Source organism: Brassica napus, chromosome C9, assembly GCF_020379485.1.
Source record: "Brassica napus cultivar Da-Ae chromosome C9, Da-Ae, whole genome shotgun sequence".
In the NCBI taxonomy this organism is placed as follows: domain Eukaryota; kingdom Viridiplantae; phylum Streptophyta; class Magnoliopsida; order Brassicales; family Brassicaceae; genus Brassica; species Brassica napus.
Window position 1 is genome coordinate 62852517 of NC_063452.1, and position 15548 is coordinate 62868064.

At 38.7% G+C, this 15548-nt stretch overlaps 2 protein-coding genes across 2 annotated transcripts; both read right to left on the minus strand.

The window, feature by feature from the left end:
* Positions 1 to 2036: 2036 nt before the first annotated feature.
* On the minus strand, positions 2037 to 4971 carry LOC106432226 (26S proteasome non-ATPase regulatory subunit 7 homolog A). Its single transcript, XM_013873074.3, has 10 exons — positions 4660 to 4971; positions 4003 to 4095; positions 3848 to 3929; positions 3577 to 3673; positions 3402 to 3477; positions 3234 to 3292; positions 2933 to 3055; positions 2712 to 2769; positions 2536 to 2621; positions 2037 to 2421 (listed from the first exon to the last, which is right to left on the minus strand). The coding sequence occupies exons 1-10, from the start codon at positions 4844 to 4846 to the stop codon at positions 2356 to 2358; spliced, it is 927 nt and encodes a 308-aa protein (XP_013728528.1). The 5' UTR covers positions 4847 to 4971; the 3' UTR covers positions 2037 to 2355.
* A 154-nt stretch (positions 4972 to 5125) lies between these two features.
* LOC106432204 (WUSCHEL-related homeobox 7-like) lies at positions 5126 to 9246 on the minus strand. Its single transcript, XM_013873053.3, has 2 exons — positions 6538 to 9246; positions 5126 to 6418 (listed from the first exon to the last, which is right to left on the minus strand). Exons 1-2 carry the CDS (start codon positions 6899 to 6901, stop codon positions 6204 to 6206), a joined length of 579 nt encoding a protein of 192 aa, XP_013728507.2. The 5' UTR covers positions 6902 to 9246; the 3' UTR covers positions 5126 to 6203.
* Between the last annotated feature and the right edge of the window lie 6302 nt (positions 9247 to 15548).

Genomic DNA, 15548 nt, shown 5'->3' on the forward strand with positions numbered 1-15548 from the left:
AACTCTCTTTCATAGTAAATATGTATCTTTTTTAATTTTTTGTCAATTAATTTAGTAAAACTTCATAATACTCCCTAAATTGGTAGAGTAACCACTATAAAATCGTTATTTTCTAGAGAAACGGAGACAACAAAATTTTCAAGCCTCTTTGACCTTCATCATATGTTAGTGAAAGATGCAACTATGCTTTAAAACATTATTTTCCTATTTTTGAATTTTTCTCAAAATCAATTGTTAACCCCTACGAAAATATTGAATTTTTCGGTAAATACTCTATATACTGAAGCCTATGATCTTTAGTATTGTTTTAAAATTTTTAAACACATTCTACATTTGTATTAATGTATATTAAAATTTCTTTCATGGTACATGGGCATCTTTTTAATTTTTTGTCAATTAATTTAGTAAAACTTCATAATACTCACTAAATTGGTGGACTAACCACTATAAAATAGCTACTTTCTATAGAAACAGAGACAACGAAAGTTCCAAACCTCTTTGACCTTCATCATATGTTAGTGAATGATGTAACTATACATTAACACAATATTTTCATATTTTTGAAATTTTCTCAAATTTATGTGTTAACAATCCCTACGAAAATATTGAATTTTTTGGTAAATGCTCTATACACTGAAGCCTATGATCTTTAGTATTGTTTTAAAATTTCTAAACACATTCTACATTTTGTATTAATGTGTATTAAACTCTATTTCATGGTACATGGGCATCGTTTTAATTTTTTGACAATTAATTTAGTAAAACTTCATAATACTCCCTAAATTGGTGGAATACCACTATAAAATTGTTATTTTTTAGGGAAACGGAGACAATAAAAGTTCTAAACCTCTTTGACCGTCATCATATGTTAGTGAAGGATGAAACTATGAATTAAAATTATATTTTTATATTTTTGAATTTTTCTCAAAATCTACGTGTCCCTACGAAAATATTGAATTTTTCGGTAAATGCTCTATATACTGAAGCCTATGATCTTTAGTGTTGTTTCAAAATTTATGAACTCATTCTACATTTGTATTAATGTAAATTAAACTCTCTTTCATGGTACATAGATATCTTTTTAATTTTTTGTCAATTAATTTAGTAAAACTTTATAATACTCCCTAAATTGGTGGAATAACAACTATAAAATCGATATTTTCTAGAGAAACGGAGACAACAAAAGTTCCAAACCTCTTTAACCTTCATCATATATTAGTGAAGGATGCAACTATGCCTTAAAACAGTATTTTCATATTTTTTAAATTTTCTCAAAATCTATATTTTTGAAATTTTCTCAAAATCTATGTGTCCCCCTATGAAAATATTGAATTTTCGGTAAATGCTCTATATCCTGAAGCCTATGATCTTTAGTATTGTTTTAAAATTTTTAAACACATTATACATTTGTATTAATGTATATTAAATTCTCTTTCAAGGTACATGGACATCGTTTTTATTTTTTGTTAATTAATTTAGTAAAACTTCATAATACTCCATAAATTGGTGGACTAACCACTATAAAATCGCTATTTTCTATAGAAACAGAGACTATAAAAGTTCCAAACCTCTTTGACATTCATCATATGTTAGTGAAAGATGCTGCAACTATGCATTAAAAGAGTATTTTCATTTTTTTTGAATTTTTCTCAAAATCTATCTGTTAACTCCTACGAAATTATTGAGTTTTTCGGTATATGTTCTATATACTTAAGCCTATGATCTTTAGTGTTGTTTTAATATTTCTAAACACATTTTAAATTTGTATTAATGTTTATTAAACTCTCTTTTATGGTACATGGAAATCTTTTTAATTTTTTGTCAATTAATTTAGTAAAACTTCATAATACTCACTAAATTAGTGGATTAGCGATAGAAACGGAGACAACAAAAGTTACAAAACTTTTTTGACATTTATTATATGTTAGTGAAAAATGCAACTATACGTTAAAACAATATTTTCATATATTTGAAGTACGTTAAAACAATATTTTCATATATTCGAAGAGCGAGCTGAAAACATATGCTGTGTCAAATTATCCTAATAAATAGTATCATTCATTATAGGATTAATAATGACCCTTTTGTTGGAAATTTCGACACATTAACGTTGAAACTTTGTATCATCTTGAACCCTCTCAGTAACAGGGCCAAGCCCTAAACAACTTGAAAGATAAATAAAGAAAAAGACTCTTTGACACATTTTGAATCAGAACAACTGAGAAACTCTTAACACCCTGAAACAGTCTCGTTCGAACCACCCGACTTGTTCTTCTTGAAGACACACCACACAATAGCCGCCTTCATCGCTGGGGACAATGATGACTAAGTAAAATCACATTTGATCAACGCCGTTTAGCTGGAGATGGGTATGGCCACCGGCTTTGAGTCCTCTGCTTTTTCATGTTCCTTGTTCAGCAACTGAAACATATCATCCCAAGAATACGTTCACAAACAGAAATGCAAAGACCAAAACTTTGTTCTACACATTATTGTGTGCTGTACTGAGAACATAAGAAAGAGTTACAATCTAACCTTGTTGTTGATCAAGTTGTGAAGCGCAATTACACTCCGGATGAGGGACGATAGATAGATAACGAGCATCATGTCATTTGTTTTCACTGCACATAATAATTCCAGTAAGACTAATGGGATCCAATGCTTCAAGAAAGCAGCACAAAAATAAATAACAAGTGAAGGAAGAAGCTCACCTGAGAAGGCCTTGACCAACTCGTTCACATTCAGGTTTGGAAGCAAGTTGAAAACATCCTGCAGATTTGAAGGAGAATGATTAGATAAAATCCACAATAGCAGACAGAGTGGCTATAAATTTGCAAAGAGCAAAGACCACAGAGATTTGGAAAATGTCAAGAAGTTTAGACCCATGAATTGTAGAATCAGAACATATAAAGAAAACTATGCAAGTTCCAACCTGCAGATGGTACAAAATCTCATGATTTAGAGGGAGCTTTCCTTCAATTACAAGGTCAAGGTAGCTCCTGATCTCCCTAAGACGTGCGTCCAGCCCCTTCAAAGCAGTAAGTTTAGCAGTGACCTGCAGCAAAATAAGATCCATATTATTTCATTCCTTGAGGAGTAACTATTATGTTCATATAATAAAAACTCTGCAAGAACATCGATACAAATCCCCCAAGCACCAAGGCACCCGTCATGATTTCAGAAGACAATGACATTTAAAGGGATGATAACGAAAATTTAAAGTAGACAAAAACCTCAGTCGCCAGGGTACTGATAGTTGTGTCTTTTACATCCCTGAGTAAGTGTTCCACGCCTGTTAAAGAACGATAGGTACATGTCAGAAGACCTTTACTCCAATGCAATCACATAAGACAGACTTTTTATACGTAATACGTTAAGACTTGTAAACCTTAGGGACATACCAATTTCCTCGACTTCATGAGCAGCGATTTCTGTAGACACGTGAACAAAGACTTTCTGGCTTTTCTGAGTAGCATTCTGAAAAGACAATGAAGTATTTTCAGTTAATCTAATTAGATCATATACGGATAAAACTGTACAAAATGAAAAAATGATTAGAGAGCGTATGTATCTTACCTCCTTGACCTCCTCCACTGCATAGTAAGCTTTTGTGGGGATTCCAAGTTCTTTAGGCTGTACATCAATGATGACCAGCACTGGATTTGGAACATAACTGCATCGCCAGAAGCAAAATAAAGCTTCTTAGTTGAAAATGAAACAGCAGCAACAAAAAGATTAAAACAGCTTTCTGCCATAACTAAACCAACCAGTCTACCCTAAATACATCTCCCATGTCAACAGAATATAAGATCGCCATCAAATCTGAATGATTAAGATGGAAACTAACCCACTGAACAAAGCATGAACGTCCAAGTCATTCTCACGGAGCTTAGGACCTGTGCTGTACCAACCTATGACATGCTCCTTGGCTGAAAAGCAAATAACTTTCTGTCAAAAGCATTGTTTCTACATATCAACCTTGAGCTTTCAGAGAAGAAGTACCATTGATTCTCTTGAACATGTGGAACATTGACTCATGGTAGTTGTGATCAAGAAACCAGATACTCGGGTCTCTGTCATCCTCCTCGAATGGCACTACAAAATCAATAAGCCAAACATCAAATCAATTGCTACAGTGTTTTTAAACCGGACCAGGATAATTTTTGGGTTACGGTTCAATACGGTTCGACCGGATCAAATCTGATTCAAGTTTAATATATAAATTTAAAAGTAATGTTAGCAAATATGATACATAATTAAATTAGAAATAAATTTAAAACATAAAATATTATAAATATAAACTAGTTTTATGTTTATATGGATGGTTTATAGATTTTCGATAGTTTTAATAGTTTTTATCAGTTTAATAACTCAAAGATCTAATCAGGTGGCTACGTGCCCACCCGGTTCATGATCGAACATTTATTAGACCCAACCCGGCTATTCAACCATGGGTCCAGGTTTTAAAAACACTTGCTAGTTACAGTGTCCAGAGATAAGCATCTCCAACAAAATCAGTCACAAAGAGTTGAACTTTACTAAACAATTACAAAAAAACCTAAATTGCTACTATCTATTGATCTCGCTAGAACTATCCAATTACGAATCAAAGATATCAACAGAATCTGAGATCTGAGAATAGGGAGAAGGAAGGCGCACCTGCGTAGCTGTTGGTGACGTCAACGACACCACGAGAGCTGCTGCCGAGGAGTACGCCGACGACGCGCTTGCGCGAGTCCTTAGCGACGCGGTTGTAATGGTCGACGATGCTAAGCAAGACGAGTGGGTGAACGACCACTTTCTCGATGGTTCTTGCTGATATCTGCTGCGTCTTTATCACATCCATTGCTTACTAGTAACCTCACTGATGAATAGTGAAGTTCCGATCTGGTTTTTAATTCACGACGGAGCTTCAGAGTTTGCTTCTTCTCCAGGAAAACCCCTCTGAGCTAATTGCTTGTCCTTTTATTTCTTTTCTGGATTGGGCTTGATATTGCGAAAGCCCATTAATCGAATGAAATAATCAAAGTTTTTGTTAAAAGCCCACTTTTTTTATTGAGAACCAGGAGCACCGCAAAGATATTTTCAACCTATTTCAAATTTGCAATATAGTTTTTTTTTTGTAAACCATATGTTATAGCATTCTCTCTTGCATACCTTATTTGCATGTGATAAGATCGGTTGGCAACTAGTAATTATCTTATCTTTATCACCTCAACAAAATAAGCCGAAACCACGGAAAAGGCATACCAAGATCGGATCGTATAAAAGGATTGGAAATGCTGCTCCGAGCGAAGGTAGCCGGTTAATTAGAATATGAATACTCGGACTCGTCGAAAAGAGTTAGGAGGAACCCCTTTTCTTCCGCTAGGTAAGTTGAAAAGTCCAACATAAGACATGTCAATTACAGCGAACCTCAATTCCATCGAGCCTTGCTCGAGGAACGCCTATGGTTGATAGTGAACAGTAGATATGCTACATTCACTTTCTGTCTATTGGCCTTAGAACACTCCTTTTTATGTTGTTTTCAATGAAGGGGAAGTGATTTCTGAGTTCCTTCGCAGGGTTTGAATTGAATTTAGTAAGTTTTGTCTACATCTTCTCTTCAATTACACCAGGAAAGACAGCAGATACTGATGTTGAATGCAATTAACAAATCCTGAAAAATATAACAAACAGTACAATCGTTTGGCTGATGTTTTTTTTTAATGTGCTATATTGGCTGATTTGATCGGTTCCGGAAAGAACACATTTATTGATACAAAGTAGATTAGTCTGAAAGCGTACCCCAACCTAATTAAAAGACTCATTAAGGGAAGACCACTGAACATGGCAATGAGCGATGTGTAATAGATCAAGAAAAATCATGTAACAACAAACAACAATAATTAATTTTAAAACAACAATAATTAATGGATGAACTCAAACTACGACTATAATTAGGGTTTATGTTGTTACAAGTACAAGTTTCCTCATCCCAATCGCATGGTAGTTAGGGCTCGTACGTAATCTAACTACATGCTCTTAAAGTCCTACACACCAACCTCCATTAACTTCCCTATAATTTTGATATTTTATTCATTATGACAGTGATGCTAATTCTACCACATCGCCTGATCGGGTTCTTAACATTATAACTCCGCATATTGGGTGTCATGTCTTCATTTCTTCGCATCCTCAAGAACCGTTGATATAAAACCCATTCATAAAAAGCTCAAACGAAGATCCAACGGCGGATGTTCCATCTCAGCTCCACACGATGAGTATGTGGAAAACACCGTCGTATTGACCTGCTCTCGTATGTATTCGTTGTGTCTCGCAGCAGTAGTATTTTCTCTCGCTCTTTCCACGTTCGATAACGGGAAGAGTTGCAACGTCTCTATCACCTTCTCCTCTTTTTCACACGCTTCAAAAGTATCTAAAACAATGATAGAAAACACACATTTTAGTACTGTATACGTTCACGTTGTATATAATATGTATTATGTAACATGTGATAAATACAATAAAAATATGTAAATAGATCTCTTTATTGACCTTTAGGTGGTTGTTGATGATGACGTATGTTGTCTCGATGAGGAATAGAGAGGTTTGTGTCTTGACGATGATCAAAGTCGACGGTGGAGATTTTACGGCGCTTTTGTCTTTCCCTAGCTTTATGGTTTTGGAACCAATAGAACACGTTCTTGCTTTCGATCTTACCGTAGAAACTCAGTTCCATAGAGATCTTCTGAATCTGATCGGTGCTCGGTGTTCGTAGCCCCGCCTTGAACAGATCCGTCAGAAGCTTAACTTGCTCCACCGTTGGATTCCATCTTCCACACTTTGTCCCTGTTCCTCCACCTCCGTTGTTGTTATTACCTAACCCTCTAGCTTTAATGGAGAATTCTCCTGACGACATTAGATCTAGTAGCTCCAAGAAAAGAGTTCTTAGTGTTTGGTTTGAATATGTTTTTAGTAATGTGATTAGGTGTTTTAAGATGGACTTAGTGATGTGGATGTACGAGGGTTTGAATATATAGACATGATTAGAAGGTGTTTCTTTTTTATTTTTGTAGAATATTTATTTTTGGTTATTATGATAATCATAAAGGAATATCAAGGAGAGAATAATTAAATAATTGTGTCTGTGTTTTGAGTTTTGTGTCGTTTAATTAGTGTTGTGTAGGATAGAGGTAGAAGAAATAAAACAGAATCAGTGCGTTGTTTATTACGAAATGCATGCCCTTTTTGGGATTTGGAAGAGAGTGGTTTTTCTGAGATTTAATCGTTTTCTTCATCATACTTAGCTAGGGTTCTGTGCTACGTATGCATATGCATATACGTAATTATACCGGTTTGGTTGTTGATTACTTTCTTGTAGACATGTCCAGTGGTTGAATAAAGTTTCTTAATATACTAGCGTGTGATCAGTTATTGTAGTCCGATCGTCTAAAATTAGCCGCAAAAATCAATCTAATATTTTTTATAATATTAGTGATCAATATACTGAAAAGCTGATGAATTCACTACAAGAAAAAAGGGTTTTGATAGCAGTAGAGGATAGCGTTTTTTACCTTTCTGCTATGGTTGACATACCTCATAATTTTAGATAGCGTTTGTATATTTTAAAACGTTATGATAGCATATTTTTAATAGCACATAATTAAAAACGCTATGTTTACCTTTTTAAATCCCTAAACTCTAAAAACAAATCTTAAATTCTAATACACTAATAGTCTTTATAATGTTTTATAACTTAAACTTCAAATCTTAAATATAAAATTATAAACTTAAACATTTTCAAATTAAACACCAAACCCTATATACACTAAATCCAAACTCTATATCATACATGATCTTTAAATCTAAAATCGTAAACTTCATATCTAATAGTTTTAAATTTTCAATCCTAAAAACATACACGTTAAAACCAAAATACATTTATTATATGTGTATTCACAGAATTCAACTCAAACCTTAAACTCTTAAACCCTAAACAAACCCAATACACTTAAAACCTTAAAACCTTAAAATTCAAATTCTATTTGTTTTATCATAAACACAAAACTAACAAATCAGTTTTCCTCTTCAATATAACCACAAAATTCAAATCCGCAAGTTTATATTTGAAATGTTAAATATGTTATCTAATTTTTTAAGTTCAAACAATTTCTAAAACAACTATAGATAAAATAAAGGTTGTGTTGTTTTTCTTGGGCCATTGATTAGTTTATGATCTAAAGGCCAAAACTCATTATCTTGGTGCTCCTTTCTTATTGGTTGATTCTTTGAAATCACGGATCACTATTTTTGGCCACTGGATTACATAAATCAATGGCTAAGAATCAATGTATTATTTCTCATCTATCTTACTATGTACGCTTTTCTCTCTATCTCACTTCATCTTTTTTTTTTTTTTGATCACAATCTCACTTCATCTAAACAAAACAAAATACATCTTTCTTCTCTCTCTGCACATCGCGTTCATCCATGGCGTAATGTCCACCATCTCTCCCATTCGCCACCGTCTTCTCTCACCACCACCAGTCACCTGCAAATCACATTCGTGACTTCACCGAACCGGGGCGTCCAAGACCAGCCAAGCTCTGTCAAGAGAATCCTCAGAGATTTCGCCACCACCGGATAGTTCCGCGGCCTCAAATCACCGGAAATCGAAAGCACGTCGGTTCCCGAAACCCTAACCTCTGTATCTCGCTTTGCAGAGTCGCCGCTCAAAGTTTGAGGAAGAACACGCCTTCCACAGCTCCGGTTCATGAGAAGAATCAACGCCGTCAGAGACAAACCCTAGAACCCCATCGTCCTCGAACGGAGGCAACCACCATCGACCGACGAGACACCAAGACGCTGGATCTTTCGTAGGGAACCATCGCTCAAGGCCCACCCGACGCACGGAGACTGTTAGTTTTCACCGAATCATGTCTGCTCCGTCAGGTTGACCGGATTCCGAGAAGCAAGGGGGGGGGGAACATCTACGCAGTGGTGGTCATTGGGTTTGCGGCTACGAGGTGATGGAGAAGAGATAAGAGGTGGTGGTCATGGGGCTTGCGGCGAAGAGGAGACGGAGAAGCTGGTGAGGAGGCAGGCCCAAGAAGATTAGGTCTTGAATTAGGTCTAATTAAGATTAGGTTTAATTTTTACAAAATTTGGTTTAGTGTAAACCGATTATTATTTTATATCGAATGTAATTTTTATTGTTTAATAAAAACAACTTATTATGTTTTATTTTGAGATAATTAACGGAAAATAAATAATTTAAAATTAATAATTTTAAAATAATAATTTTAAAATAAATAACTATTTAAATAAATTAATTTTAATTTGAACAATAACAAAAAGAAAATGCTATTTAAGAATTTTTAATTGCACATAAAAAAATGTTATAGTTTATCACAATAACATAACGGTGCCAAAAACCGCTATCTAAAATGACTGATTTATTATGATGGGCGATGATACAGCGCTTGTAAAACCGCTAAAAAATCTTTAGATAGCGTTTTTCGGCCGCTAAAAAAAACCATTTTTCTTGTAGTGATTAACGGAAAATTTTCCACAAAAGCTGTGACACTTGATAAAGTAATCTGGTCGGTAGTGGCGAGATTATAAAGCTGAATGGAACCCTTTTTAAAATATAAATCGAAATTAATAACGCAGCCTGTCTATAAAAGTACACTACTCAAGTCCTTAATTATATGCATAAACATCCAAGTTAGGTTAGGTGTTTGTATTATAGAATTATAAGTATCTATATTGATAGAATGTTATGTGTATTAGTCTTATTAGATAATTGTTTAGGTTTGGATGATATACCTTGTTCTCATATTTGTAATATTTTATGTACTTCAGATAAACTTCTATCATATGTTAGATCAAATTCTATATATATACATGTACGTATCAATCAGAATGACAGGTGGAGTAACTTAAGAAAATTTGATTTAAGATGTGTTTTAGGCCTTTGGCATAGACAAATATATGTATGTCTCTGTGAGTGTACGTGAGGTATATTAGTGGTGATGATTTTGAGGAAGACATGCACGAGACGCTAAGCGGAGACTAAAGATGCAAAGAGTAAAATGACAATTCGAATAAAACCAAACATTGTTTTTATAAACAAGAGTCTATCTGCTACACAACATATTAATACGTACAAATTAACGTTATATTGTATCACGTTTTTGAAATTCAATTGCAAACTTAAAAGATCGACTTGGCCTCAAAGTCAAAGCATACATTGGCGTTTTTCAGTTGGATTCATCCATAAACTAGCTACTAGATAACAATTAATTTTCATACTTCTTGTTGGTTTTTTTTTTTTCAAATCTAACTTGCACATTATGCCATTTCCAAAACAATAATGAAACACCCGCCCCTTCCCCATTTCCAACCGGGGTTCCTGGGCGCGGGGTTTAGGACACACATGTCTACTTTCCCGACATCTCCGTGTGTCCCGTTTCTGGTCCTATGAGTTTCAGGTGCGTTTCCTTTCTTACCATTGACATTTCCACTTATAGTTCTGCAAAAAGGAAGAGGGAAAAAGAGGGGTGAGTATGAATACTCAGTGAAGCGATTCTAGACCAGTCTCCCCCATGAGCTTTTATACTGCTCAATGAGAAACGAGAACCGACTAGTCACTACACCCATTTCTTAACTAGCTATTAAGGTTTCATTTCACGAAAAACAAGCAATGCAATGAACTCAGTCATCACTCAATTCACCCAATTCGGTTTATTATTTAAGACTCCAGTCATCCTAGAACTCTAGGACCTACACAGCTCAAGCGTACCAACCCTCCCCTTTTCTTGCTGCGTTCCTGTGGAGCCGCCTGCCCTGGTACACTCGGCATCCGGTTCCCTTGGATGTAGTCTATACCCTTTGCAGTGTATTACGGCCCCTTCCCGCCAAGACTCGGCGTGACTCAATCTTACCGGCGCCTCTATTCTTAACCTGCCGTTTTTGAACGCTACGGCCGCCGCGTTTTCCCATACTCCCCACCAGTCCCTCGGTGGTTCGTATTCCATTTCTATTCATTTCTCATACTCCCCACCAGTTCCTCGGTGGTTCGTATTTCAATCATTTAACTTTTCCTTTTTTCTTTTATTTCCTTTTTCCTTAAACCCTTAGACTCTTTCTTACTTTCCTTTTTAGACGCCACCCGTTCTCGGTGTCACACTCAATCCATTTAACAAACATTCATAGATATCCTATCATTCATCTAACCAGACCGGTTAACATTTCTCTTATGATCCTACGTTCATTTCTTTCTAACCATCCTAGCTCTCAATCACAAACCACAGATCTTCAACCAGTCAAACGGTCAGTCAATCATCAATCATCATTAAACCCGTTCGTGTAAAGTTCTTATTCAGTATGAGAGTCCTGATGCAAAATATGATCTATCATCCTAACAACAAACATGATCTAATCAATCCTAGCAACCCATTCAACAATATAAAAGAGCATGAAAGAGATCTGGGTAGAACACCTCACCTTAGCCTAGATCTGGATCTGGATCTGAGAATAGAGGGTAAGAGAAACGAGATCTGAGGTCTATGACACCACGCGGCCACCACCACCATTCGCGGCTGTTCACGGCAAGGAGGGAGAGATGCGGCTGAGAGAGAGAGAAGGAGGTGCGGCGAAGAGAGAGAGAGAGAGGAGAGACGCGGCGAAGAGAGAGAAGGAGGAGAGAGGCGGCGCGGGGAGAGAGAGAGAGAGTCGACGGCTAGGGTTTCTGATCTCTGGGGAATCACTGCAGGGCTTCGCTTCTAGATTTCTGATGAGAGAAAAAGAAGTGGAGGCTTGCTTTTATAAGGGGAAGAAAGGGGAAAACCCTAGGGTTTTCTAGTTGGGCTGTAGAGAACCCCATTAGCCCTTAAATTTTTAATTGGGCTGGTTTTGGGGTGTTACAAGTCTCCCCCTCTTATTCGGAATTCGTCCCGAATTCCAAATCTTCAGTTCGAACTTAACATCCCAAAACTAAGGTGAGTTTCCAAACACAATCAAGGGAAGCACGAAAAGGCGTCCTACTTGCTCAAGATCATTTAAAACCAACAATGAATTTAATAAATGAAATGGAGTAGGACTACAACAAATAATTAGATCCCAAGGTATCGCCAAAATCCGCGAATATCCTTATAACAAGAAATGAATAGCTAAAACCATTATGAAAGGAAGAAAAAAAAAAACTGTGTCCTACTCCTACTAGCTGACTCAGGAATCACAATTAGCCACTTCGAACTGGAGACTTCTGCTCCCCTTCCGGCTTAGAACCAGCCGCGCGGCCACTCCCGGTCGACGACGCCGGCTCCTCCTCCCACTCTGAGTCCTCCGAAGGGTCCTCTTCCACTTCTACGTCTTCCTCAGAGCTCGAGATGGCGACGACCCGACGAGTAAGTGTCCGTTCAGCCTTCATCGCTTGACCGACCATCCGGTTCACCAAGGCGAATTCCCACGGTTCCAACACATCAATCAGCTTGCCCCGAATCTCCTCGCGGAGTCCTGCCTTATACCACCGGCACCAATCCTCCGCTGACTTGGGCTTGCATCTTTTGGCTGACTCCAGGAATTCCTCTGTGTATTCCCGGATTGAGCGCGGTCCTTGCCTGGCCTGCATCAGTGTTCCACACCGACATACTCCGGTTATGCTCCTCAGACTCTCTGCATCAATGCTCGAAATCTTCCTTGGGCGTCCGCGTTTCCTTGTTGGTACACTGTCCTCCATCCGAATCGGTCCAAAACCTTCCCTGGTCGACTCCGTCCTCCTTGGGCGCCCTCGGCCTCTTGTGGGCAGTGTCATGTCAACTTCAGGTGCAAACTGGAAAGTCCTCTGACCCTGGTACAATCGCCTGTACTCGGCTGCACGCTGAAAATGGGGCATCAAAACCCGACGCCTCACGGTCGTCTCCTGGATGGGGGCGTTCGGCTGCTCCGCGAACTCCATTTCCTCTTCGTCTGGGAAGAGTGCAGGTACCATGTCACCCCAAGCGTCACAGTAGGGCTTGCGGGCGTACGCCCTTATCCCTTTTGGTCCATAGCGCATGCGTCTTTCTCCGAGCTCGTGATGCACTGGCGAAGACATCCTGCAGCGTAAAAACAAAGACCTGATCAGAATGTAATAGTAGTCGTGCAGAGAGGGCAGTTTTTCAATCATTTCTCAAAACTAGTGCTGCTTCAGCATTCCATGAAATCTCATCCACGGTGTGGTTCTTATCGTCCCTTTTTACCCTATGAAGATCCCATATCCTTATTAGCATTTCGCATTCTGCTCCAAGATAACTCTCTGTCATCCTTTTTACCCCCAAGATGATCCTCCATCATCCTTTTTACCCCAAGATGATCCTTAGCTTAGTTCTCACAGTCTGAAATCGGCTTTCTCCTACTGTCTCGCCGGTAGTCCCTTGGCCGCCCTGGCTCGCCTCTTCCTCATCGGCGGGCCCACGCCATGGTGGTGGGACCCGCACCCATATATATATATATATATTTTTTTTTTTTTTTTGTGGAAACGAGTTTGACTGTTATATCGGAATGCCAGGAGTCCATTTCTTTGCAGAGTTTAATTCCTCCGTGAAGCTGCGCACGCCTCGGCCTTGCATCCGCATCTCTTCCCCCCCCCCCCCGGCCTTTCCGGCCCGGTGTGGGGCGGTGTCGCCGGCAAGACGTTTCCTTCCGCTCGTAGGTCCGACTTTCCATTCCCCCTTAACTTGCCTTGCTAGGCGACTAATCCCTCTGTATACTTGCCTTGCAACTCCTTGTTACCCATTCCTGAATCTCTGAAACTCCACTACACTACGGTACGAGGACTTTTTGTTGACCTGATCTTGACCGGAGACTCTGAGCTGTTCGAATTTTCCTTCAACGTTAGCTATGACAGTCTATCAGAACCATAAGGGAAATGGGCAATATCGGAAACGCTGATCCCTTAAGTTAGTATTAAGGGACCTTAACCTGGCTCTGATACCAATTGAAACACCCGCCCCTTCCCCATTTCCAACTGGGGTTCCTGGGCGCGGGGTTTTGGACACACATGTCTACTTTCCCGACATCTCCGTGTGTCCCGTTTCTGGTCCCATGAGTTTCAGGTGCGTTTCCTTTCTTACCATTGACATTTTCACTTATAGTTCTGCAAAAAGGAAGAGGGAAAAAGAGGGGTGAGTATGAATACTCAGTGAAGCGATTCTAGACCAGTCTCCCCCATGAGCTTTTATACTGCTCAATGAGAAACGAGAACCGACTAGTCACTACACCCATTTCTTAACTAGCTATTAAGGTTTCATTTCACGAAAAAACAAGCAATGCAATGAACTCAGTCATCACTCAATTCACCCAATTCGGTTTATTATTTAAGACTCCAGTCATCCTAGAACTCTAGGACCTACACAGCTCAAGCGGACCAACCCTCCCCTTTTCTTGCTGCGTTCCTGTGGAGCCGTCTGCCCTGGTACACTCGGCATCCGGTTCCCTTGGATGTAGTCTATACCCTTTGCAGTGTATTACGGCCCCTTCCCGCCAAGACTCGGCGTGACTCAATCTTACCGGCGCCTCTATTCTTAACCTGCCGTTTTTGAACGCTACGGCCGCCGCGTTTTCCCATACTCCCCACCAGTCCCTCGGTGGTTCGTATTCCATTTCTATTCATTTCTCATACTCCCCACCAGTTCCTCGGTGGTTCGTATTTCAATCATTTAACTTTTCCTTTTTTCTTTTATTTCCTTTTTCCTTAAACCCTTAGACTCTTTCTTATTTTCCTTTTTAGACGCCACCCGTTCTCGGTGTCACACTCAATCCATTTAACAAACGTTCATAGATATCCTATCATTCATCTAACCAGACCGGTTAAAATTTCTCTTATGATCCTACGTTCATTTCTTTCTAACCATCCTAGCTCTCAATCACAAACCACAAATCTTCAACCAGTCAAACAATCAGTCAATCATCAATCATCATTAAACCCGTTCGTGTAAAGTTCTTATTCAGTATGAGAGTCCTGATGCAATATGATCTATCATCCTAACAACAAACAGGATCTAATCAATCCTAGCAACCCATTCAACAATATAAAAGAGCATGAAAGAGATCTGGGTAGAACACCTCACCTTAGCCTAGATCTGGATCTGGATCTGAGAATAGAGGGTAAGAGAAACGGGATCTGAGGTCTATGACACCACGCGGCCACCACCACCATTCGCGGCTGTTCACGGCAAGGAGGGAGAGATGCGGCCGAGAGAGAGAGAAGGAGGCGCGGCGAAGAGAGAGAGAGAGAGGAGAGATGCGGCGAAGAGAGAGAAGGAGGAGAGAGGCGGCGCGGGGAGAGAGAGAGAGAGTCGACGGCTAGGGTTTCTGATCTCCGGGGAATCACTGCAGGGCTTCGCTTCTAGATTTCTGATGAGAGAAAAAGAAGTGGAGGCTTGCTTTTATAAGGGGAAGAAAGGGGAAAACCCTAGGATTTTCTAGTTGGGCTGTAGAGAACCCCATTAGCCCTTAAATTTTTAATTGGGCTGGTTTTTGGGTGTTACAAATAAAGTATATATCTTTTACCATTTCCAAAA

Excerpts from the sequence above, each read along its gene's own strand:
- LOC106432204 (XM_013873053.3), bottom strand. The coding sequence starts at position 6,901 with ATGTCGTCAGGAGAATTCTCCATTAAAGCTAGAGGGTTAGGTAATAAC. Across the intron at positions 6,419-6,537 it reads TCATCAACAACCACCTAAAG|ATACTTTTGAAGCGTGTGAA; the intron begins GTCAATAAAGAG and ends TCATTGTTTTAG.
- LOC106432226 (XM_013873074.3), bottom strand. The coding sequence starts at position 4,846 with ATGGATGTGATAAAGACGCAGCAGATATCAGCAAGAACCATCGAGAAA. Across the intron at positions 3,674-3,847 it reads GTTCATGCTTTGTTCAGTGG|TTATGTTCCAAATCCAGTGC; the intron begins GTTAGTTTCCAT and ends CTGGCGATGCAG. Across the intron at positions 3,293-3,401 it reads TCATGAAGTCGAGGAAATTG|GCGTGGAACACTTACTCAGG; the intron begins GTATGTCCCTAA and ends GTTCTTTAACAG.